The following is a 9,161-nucleotide window of genomic DNA, read 5'->3' as shown; positions in this document are numbered from 1 at the left end:
TGTGCCTTTATGTGGGAAGAGGCATGGCTATGACATTGGGATGAAAAGGGCAATGCCCTTCACTTTATGCCCTTAATCTGTGATATAGGGGTAATGGTAGATACTGCCAAGGGCATTGTGCAGCTTTGTTCAGTCACAGTTTTGAAGCATTTTGAGGTTCTCTAATGGAAAGCACTGCAGATGTGCCACATCACATCAGTGTATTTTAACTAATACAATGAACTAATTGTAGTTAGATTGCGAGCTCCTTAGTGATGAAAACTTGACCGTCAGTGTATTTTGGCATGTACCATGCATGCCTAAAGAGGATAAAGGTTTAGTCCAAAAATTTAAAAATAATTGGAAATTTTTAATATCTCCATTTCAGGACATCCAATTCAGTGCATCTAAAACGAGCCTGCTCTTCAGGAAGTGCTGATCACCTACCTTTGAAAATCTGGCTCTCAAAGGTGTCTCAAATTTGGCACCCTCAGTCTTACCCATCAAGTTCAGCAATTTTGGCTCTCTTCCTTACTCAGAATAATAAATTCTGAGTCCAGTTCCCCAGGGCGTGGGTGATCCTACAACACAAGAGTCAAGGCACATGGGTGTGGATGCCCAGTGAAGTTTGTGGGTCATTGAAGACAACAGGGAGGGGTGACCTTACCTTGCTTATTTGCTTCGGGGGAAAGGTAACAGGCGAGGGAATCGGTCTGGGTGCTTGGCGCATGCTGGTGTGCTCTGCATCATGGGTGGTCAGCAGGTAGCTGAGCTGAGAAGCTGTAAGCTGAGCTGCTATTAAGTGTGCTGAGTTATTTAATGCTGAACTGAGAAGCAGGCACTGCACTCCCAGGAGATTTGATGCCCTTGGCTAATTGGATGATGTGTACATTCCTGATAGCCTGCAGTCAGTCACTCCCATAAACAGTCACCAGATACTTTGCTGCCCTGGACAATATCCTGTTCTCCCTGTGTGGCAGGGACAGCCCCACTAAGCAGACAGCAGGATCAAGTGAATTCACGTTACCTTTAGGTGGTTTTTATTGGGCATTAATTAAAAAACTAAACAAGAGCCAAGTGTTATACAGGAAACATCCTCAAGAGATGGAGTGGCCTGCTTTGGAAGGCTACAGGGGTTTTAAAATAGATCTAGTCGCTGTAAGCATTGCAAGGATAATTTAGTGTTATTTTGCTCATAGCACTCAAAATGCAAAGGTTGAATAGCATTAAATCTTCCACTGCAAGCTGGCGACATGATTCTGGCAGCAGCCTAAGGAAAATCCAGCCTTTACCTGCTAGCCTTTACCCTGTATCTCATTGCCCATTGTCAGTGAGGTAGAGCATTCAGCTTTCACCATCAGTTGCACAGTCGGAAGATGCTCAATTTTAGCTTGTTTTTGCAAGTGTTATCTCCAGAACTTGGGAAGGAGCTTCTGGGCGACTGCCAGGTGGGCATAGCCCACTTCCCAGGGCTCCCTCCAGAGCAGTAGCAAAGGAAATGAGCAGATAAAAACTTTCTTGTCTGGATCAGGCTATCTCTACATTAAGGAAACTCCCATCGGTAGAACTACATCAGTGCAGCTTTACCAGCATAACCCCTACCATAGGCAAGGCCGCACCAGTGCAGAGCAGGGCTTCATCTGGTGACAGGTTAAAATAAACTGCATTGGATAAGCCTTGCTTCATGCCAGGTAGGCATGTTTGTATTAGGTACTTGCCCTGGTGAAGTGACATAGAGATGGAGATGGTATAACTACATCACTTAATATAGACAGGAAGCCAGAGTTGTCATGATGCTAAAAGTGAGAGACAGAATGGGTATTTTTCTCAGTTATGTATTTATTGTGGTGGAATAGTTTACACAAAGGTATGAAGCACAATCTAAGGAGCAGCACTTCAGTATTTGAACCTTCTTTTGCCTAAGGTGACCCCTTGGCTTATAGAGTGGAAACTGCTGAAACAGGATCAGTGGAACATAATGTCCATTCATGCTTTCAGACAAGCACCACAATGATGCTCCAGAACGTACGTTCCTTGAGGACTATTTTACTAGCACGCTGAGGATGATATTATATTACACTGAAAATAAACTGGAAAAATACTGAGTTAGTGTGACTCAAGGGAAAAAAATTGATTCCTGATGTTTATGCTAGGATACACTCCAACTCCCATTTGAAGTTAATGGGAGACTTTCCATCTCCTTCAATGGGAATTGGACCAGGTCCTGGGAGTTTAACAAAGAAAAGCTAAAACTAGTGGTAAGTACAGTAGTTATTACAAATAGGGCAACTTAAAAGGTTATATTGTAGACCAGAGGTTGAATGGTGCAAAGCTGATAATTTGCTCAAATGTAGTATTGAATACTTCTTTACAACTCTATAGCATATTTTATATGAAAGTTTCAAAGCATGTTACAATTATTAATTGAGCCGTCCAACTGCTCTGTGAGGTAGGCACTGTTATGAGTAACACTATTTTGTAAGCGGGTAACATTAGACAAAGTGGGAAATACCCAAAGTTAAAGCATAACTTGGCAGATCAAACTATTAGAAATATTACCCCACCATGAGAAACTAAACATCATTTAATCTACTTTGGTTTTTTTCCTCGAGTTGTAAGTTTTTCAGGGTTCTCTGTAACATGCATACATGTCCAGACTTTTTGTATTAACTTAAAACTATCTGTGTTTCAAAGGGCGCATCTGTATCCCATTCAACGAAGTAATACTTTTAGCTGTAGATGTGTTGCAAATACTTGAAGTAAAATTTTCAAAACATTCATATGATTTAGGAGCTAGCATCCCATTTTCATCTGGATTTAGGATTTTTGTCTCAAGGAAAGTCTCAAGTCTCTTATTTGCATTTGAAAATCTTTTCTTGCTTTTAACATATATACCTGCATTAGATTATATTTTTAATATACAACTGATAATTCATCTTAGACAGCAGTGCATTGCTGTCTGCAAAGCTAGCACCAGTGGAATGGCTCTACAATAAAGTCAAGCTTCAAATTTTAATCTCTTTATGAGCCACATCCTGTTTTCAGTTAACTGATCGCATGTGGGGGAAATTTACCAGAGGAAATATGTCGAGTTTTGGAAAGTACCAAAAACTTATCTCTAGTTTCTTAGTGTAATTCAGTACCTTCTAAGATAAAGGTGTCATATTTAGAGAACTGTGAAGGCAAAAGGAACTCCTGAAGCTCACTTAACATAGTCATACAGCTTGTTAGCATAGTGAGGCTATTTGTGCCCCTTTTCATTCAGAAACAGAAATTGACCCAGCAGTATTGCACCAGCCCTTCTGAAACCAGTAATTCAAACCTCTTTGCAGCTCCATCATTTAAAAATGACCAAACCTCTTCATGGGTTGAAAGCTTTTCTTAAAAAAAAATAATTCACATCCTGGCTGAGAATTTCTGTGCCAGATTTGAACTCGCTGTGTGTTTTAACAGTTCTAAAACTGTGAAACGGAGAGGTTTATAGTGGAAATACTTAGTGATATTTCCCACCAGCCATTTATAACGCTCATGTTAAAGGTGTATAAGTGTTTCCATATGAACTTTTGGTAGCACAAAGGATGACATTATAATTCATGACCTGTCTGTACTGCGTGCAGAAATGGGCACATCTAGGAACAAATTTGTAGCACGTGGGAGGGAGGACATATAAAGGAGAAATGTAGAGGTGTTAGGGTTCACCTGGTACTCAGGCTAAGCTCCTACACACTTATGTGGCCCTTAATGCTTGAACTAATGACCATAAAAATAACTTTACCAAAATTTCCTCACATTTCCACTTTCACAGTCTCATTAACTATTATCATTAACACAAGAGTGCTTATTTTTTAAAAGATAACACGTGCAGCCACCACAGTTGTTGGCACAAACCAGCCAAGGGTTAACATTCAAAGCAGTCACTTTCTGGCAAAGCAAAAGTCCAAATTCTGTTGTCAGTGACACCGACCGCAGTAGGATTATGCACCCATAACTGAGAGAGGAAGTTCAGGTAGAGGGGTAGCATTTTGTAATTGTTCTCAGTTCTCGTTACTTACAATGACATAAGCATGGGAAACTTCTTAGAACAATTGCTTGAACTCCTAAAAGAATTTGACCCTTATCTCTTAAAATACCAGTCACCAGAAAATGCCAGTTATTCGCCTCTAAATTCCCTGAATGGATTAACTGACAGCTGTGATTTGAAAATAGACATGGACCATGAAACAAAACAAGCTGTAATGTTTTCTGTTCTGGATAATGGAGCTTGAAATGATAAAGAAAGCTAGCAGCTGGTTGGCTGTTATGCTGCATAAAGAGACTCCATTTTTCAGTCCATTTTTTCTGAGTGTTTTTAGTGTTTCCAGGTATAGTGCTTATAGCATGTAATTTTCACAGTAGTAAGCGAATACAGAAATAGCTCTTTTGTGTGTGCTCTACTCTGCCCAATTCACATCTGCCCAGAGAATAGCTATTGTAGGTCCTACATACAGCAGGGATATCTCGCTAAATATTTTGCTTTCAACATGTACTTGATTTTTAAATCTAGCTGCTGCTTTGAAATCTAGAGAATATTTTTCAGCAGAAAGTACAATTTGTTCCTGTACTGCATGCTGTTGTGCATTTGAGGTGGGAGGGAGAGTTTAATGAAAAGATTTCCGGGTAAGTACATCTGTGCCATGGATGTGATAGAACACTAAAAAAACCAAAAAAAACAAAACCAAGAATAACATTGCTTTATCATGCTGGCAAACAAAAAGGCTGAGTCACATAGCAGCCATGTGAGCAGAGCTGCTGAATGTTTTTGAGCTCTTTGTGAGGCACGTGAACTTAACAGTTTATTACAAAATGTGAAAAACATGGCAGGAAGTTCCAGCTCTCATCTAAACAGCTCTTTCAGCATTTCTATAATACGTAACAGAAAGTATATGTGAAGAATAAGAGAAATGTCTTAGGGCAGGCGCTGTGTCTTCATTTGTTGACAAAAATAAGTATTATTTATTTAATAACAATGTAGCATTTAATAAAAAGCATGCTCAAGCCTAAAATAATCCAAGATTCACATCTAATTGACTGATACCTTTAAAGTAGACTTGTTGAGTACTTCTGTCTTTTATAGCCATTCATACAGCATTAAACACCCTGGATGTGGGAGCTGTTGCAAATGCATCAGACAAGCGTGGCAGTTAGACTACTGCTTCCTGTCTTTTCTCCCAGGGATCCTAGCCACCAATTGCAAATCACCAGTTCTTTTTAATAGAAGAATTCCTAGACTAATCTGCACTTGCTCTGTCATTTTCCATCTAAGGGTTTAGTCCTGCTTGGTGTGGAGTGTCCTCAGTACCATTGTGTGATTCTTCTATGAGCCTGGCTGTCCTCTGGGGGTGGAAAAGAAAACCAAGTTCTGATAATGAAACCTTCCTTAATAAAAATGTCTCCTTGTTCCTCAAATATAGTAACTTTCACATTTCTTTGAGCATCTCAAGTGACTTTATGTAAGTTAATTAACTCTCCCAACGCCTCTAAGAAGTACAAAAGTATGATTGTTTGCATTTTACAAATCAGAAAACTGAGGCATGGAGAGTAAGGTGACTAGCCCAAGATTTCGCAGTGATTCAGTGGCAGAGCTGAGAAGGAAATCCATGAGTCTGGGGTTTTATATCCCAGTTCTGAGCACTAGACTCCCTCTACGCACTCAAATGAGAGGGGTCCAAGTAGCATTTTTCCCTGGGATCGTGTCTTTTGACACTTACGGGGCTTTGACCTGACTTTATCCTGGGATGGCCCCAAGCATGCTGCACACGTCAACTGTGCTGTAACTGGTTCAGAGGTTCCCTGATTCAGCTGCATGATCAAGAATTTGGTTCCTAGGTGTCACCTTTGTTTATCTTGAGTTCTGGACTCGGTTTTGAAATCCCAGGCTAGTGGCTTGGGATTAATCTCACGTATCAGCCGAAGTCCTGCTAGGGGTAGCTGAGGAAGGGAATGGTTGTGTTCCTGACCACTGAAATTCCCTCTGCTTTTAGGACTTGAGGAGTACGGGGTCAATAAGGTTCTCTGACCCAGACAGCAAACTTCTTTCTGGTTTCGGTCTGTCACTGTGTTGATTTAGTCTTTGCCGTGGCTTTGGTGAGCAATCTGTAAGGGGTAAAATGAATGGTATGCTGTAATTGCGATATTGCAGTGCACTTTAGAAAATGAAGATTTGTAACTATAATTTTTGCCTTTTGCTTGTAAATTATATACTTGACTTCCATGCCACAGCACCGATTATTTACTAATGCTAGCATTATACTGCAGCAAAGTTGCAATGTAAACAAGATCCATCCACAAATTTTAGTACAGATCAAAGGCCTGCATTCAGATGACTTTAGGTATGAAAGGAGATTCAGGTTCACCACCTCTGGACACATTACTGCAAAATCCAGCAGTCTAAAGAGAAAAGTAAGAATTCACTCATTTGGAACAGATTAATAAAATAATCTAATACTTCATGAACATTATGAAAAGATCAGATTAAAATCATATTTTACAAAAATAAACAGTCCTCTTGTTATAAAACTTAAATTGATTAAGACTGTCTGCAGGGTGCTCACATAGCTCCAGTTGCAGAATCAGGGGTTTACTTTTTCTCCCATTCTTCTTTGCTCTTTATCATATTTCATTCATCTTTATATGGAAAAATAGATGAGATTGGCACTGTCTGTGAGAGAAAATTAAAACAGTTTCTGGTATTCTCCACTAGCAAATACAAGGACATTTTTAAACATCCCTAGGTTGTTTTGTGTGAGTAACAACAAAGGAACACAGGGAAGAAAACTCCAAAATATTACTCATTCATCTTCTGTAAGATTAAAAAAACCCCACAACACTTAAATTTAGCCTTAGATGACTTTTCAAGATCTATTTAAAAGATCCGAAAGAGTAATCCAGTAATTTTGATAATGTTTGGACTGATGATCATGGCTCCCCCCTGCCCCAAAACAGCCTCAATGTTAGGATTCTGAATTTCTGTTTAGACAGCTAAAAGTGGTGATTATCAGAAATGTCCAAGTGATTCAGGAACACAAATCCTACGGAAAAGTAGCACTTCTGAACACTATGGTCATGGGACTTACGCTGTATCCACTCTGACACCGTGTGGCACAGGCTAAAAGGCAAGATGGATCTACGGTCTGACTCAGTAAATGGCAGTTCTTATGGTGTAATCACTTGTATGCTTTTGAACTTCCCATCTTTACACACTTCAATCTGTGAGTTGTCCTACTGAATTTACATGAATAAAAGTAGGAAATACTTAACTTTTCAACACACACAGCAACTTAAAAGGGAACATCCTTACAGAACAAGAAGACTTGCATTGTTTTGAGTGATTAGCAATTTCATACATTGCCATTAAATGGTATGATGTATTTTGCTTCAGAACTCATTCATTTCTATTCAAATTGATAGATTTGTTACTCAAGACCAGATGCTTGTTCTTTGATCAAACTATTTTTTTTAAACTAAACTAGTTACAGAAGCTCATTCCTCTACATTGCAAACGATGGAAATAGGTTATGTCCTTGACAGTTTGTTTAAACTGGTACTTATGAACTGAAATGGATACACACCTGAACTGTGTAAACTGTTATTGAAACTAATACATTTATTATCTAGTTTTTATTCCAGTCAATACAAATCTAATACACACCAAGTTTTAAGGCTTCTGCATTGAGAACTGACATCAATATGGCCTAATTCGGAGTAAAAGGCTTAGTCCTAAGGCACAGTGTAATACTGCAGTGTTATAGTCAATGGAATTACTCATCTGAGTAAAGTTATATGCCTGTGTAAGCATTTGCAGAATAGGGGCCATGGTTTGGTCCAGACTAACCTGTTTACTTAGGTCAGAGTCTTGCAGCTGAGCTTGGCATGAATCCTTTTGTCTACATGAAATCTGTTGCTGGATCCAGGCCTTAAACTCCTTATGCTTTTGAAACCAGCACATACATGAATGTGTAAATGCTAATGTACACGTGCTCGGTGAATCTGCTGTCATCTAAAAAGGAGTTTGGAAAAAAGGTCCCACCGAAACATGAGTAAAGCAAACACCAGTACCATAAATTAATACAACTGCAATCATTTCTAGAAACAAGCTGTTGTCCTTGCTGCTTTGTGTTTTGCACTTTCTTGATTCCTGATCCCACATCAGTGAATCCTCAAAGTCTGACATCCATTCAATCCTGGCAGTTTTCCTGTGATCGCCTAGTCCCCTTCCTCTCCCCCACATCTTCTCCTCTGCCATCAGAGAAGCATCTGGCAGAAACTCCTGTCCTTAGTCCCTTGTCTTTGTACTACTGTGTTTTGCCCTGTTCCTATTGCACCCTTCTCCAGAACTCCCGGTTCTTTCCATACGATAGCCTGATCCTCCTCTGCCTTGACAATGCCTCCTGACTTGTCATCTGCAAAATCCATCGGTGTGTGCCCACTTCTTCTGTCAGGTCTTTAATGCAAATATTTAAGGGGATCAACCCCAAAGCTGCTGCCCCTGGGGAACCTCCCCATCTGGCCTGTCCCCTTTGGCTCTAGCCCTTCAGCCAAGTCCTTAGGACCAGTCTCCTACTCCTTATCCTGGTCTACTGGACCAGCGTCCTCATCCATGACTTCTGGACCAGTTTCCTACTCTTCATCCCAGTCTACTGGACCAGTCTCCTGATCCCGATCTACTGGACCAGTCTCCTGATCCCCATCTTCTGGACCAGTCCCCTACTCCTCATCCCAGTCTACTGGACCGGTCCCCTACTCCTCATCCCGGTCTACTGGACCGGTCCCTTACTCCTCATCCCGGTCTACTGGACCGGTCCCTTATGTTGCATCCCGGTCTACTGGACCGGTCCCCTACTCCTCATCCCGGTCTACTGGACCGGTCCCTTACTCCTCATCCCGGTCTACTGGACCGGTCCCTTACTCCTCATCCTGGTCTACTGGATCGGTCCCTTACTCCTCATCCCGGTCTACTGGACCGGTCCCTTACTCCTCATCCCGGTCTACTGGACCGGTGCCCTACTCCTCATCCCGGTCTACTGGACCGGTGCCCTACTCCTCATCCCGGTCTTCTGCCTGCGGCACCAGGCCAAACAAAGAGATCTGGCCCCTGCCCAGCTCTGCAGCAAGGCAAGGCAGCGGGGGAGCCTGGCCGCAGCTGC

The 9,161-nt window shown here is 41.2% G+C and overlaps 1 protein-coding gene across 1 annotated transcript in view; it reads left to right on the top strand.

Moving 5' to 3' along the window:
• Positions 1–7,107, top strand: part of LOC112548281 (TNF receptor-associated factor 6-like) — a 21,254-nt gene extending 14,147 nt beyond the window's left edge. The window contains exon 5 of the mRNA XM_025193604.1: positions 6,993–7,107. Within this exon, the coding sequence (XP_025049389.1) occupies positions 6,993–7,107 (115 nt within the window). The remainder of the gene's footprint in view (positions 1–6,992) is intronic.
• Positions 7,108–9,161: the final 2,054 nt, after the last annotated feature.

Source organism: Alligator sinensis, unplaced genomic scaffold (genome assembly GCF_000455745.1).
Source record: "Alligator sinensis unplaced genomic scaffold, ASM45574v1 scaffold611_2, whole genome shotgun sequence".
In the NCBI taxonomy this organism is placed as follows: Eukaryota; Metazoa; Chordata; order Crocodylia; family Alligatoridae; genus Alligator; species Alligator sinensis.
Note: the sequence above shows the minus strand (reverse complement) of the source record. Positions and strands in the feature narration are given on the sequence as shown.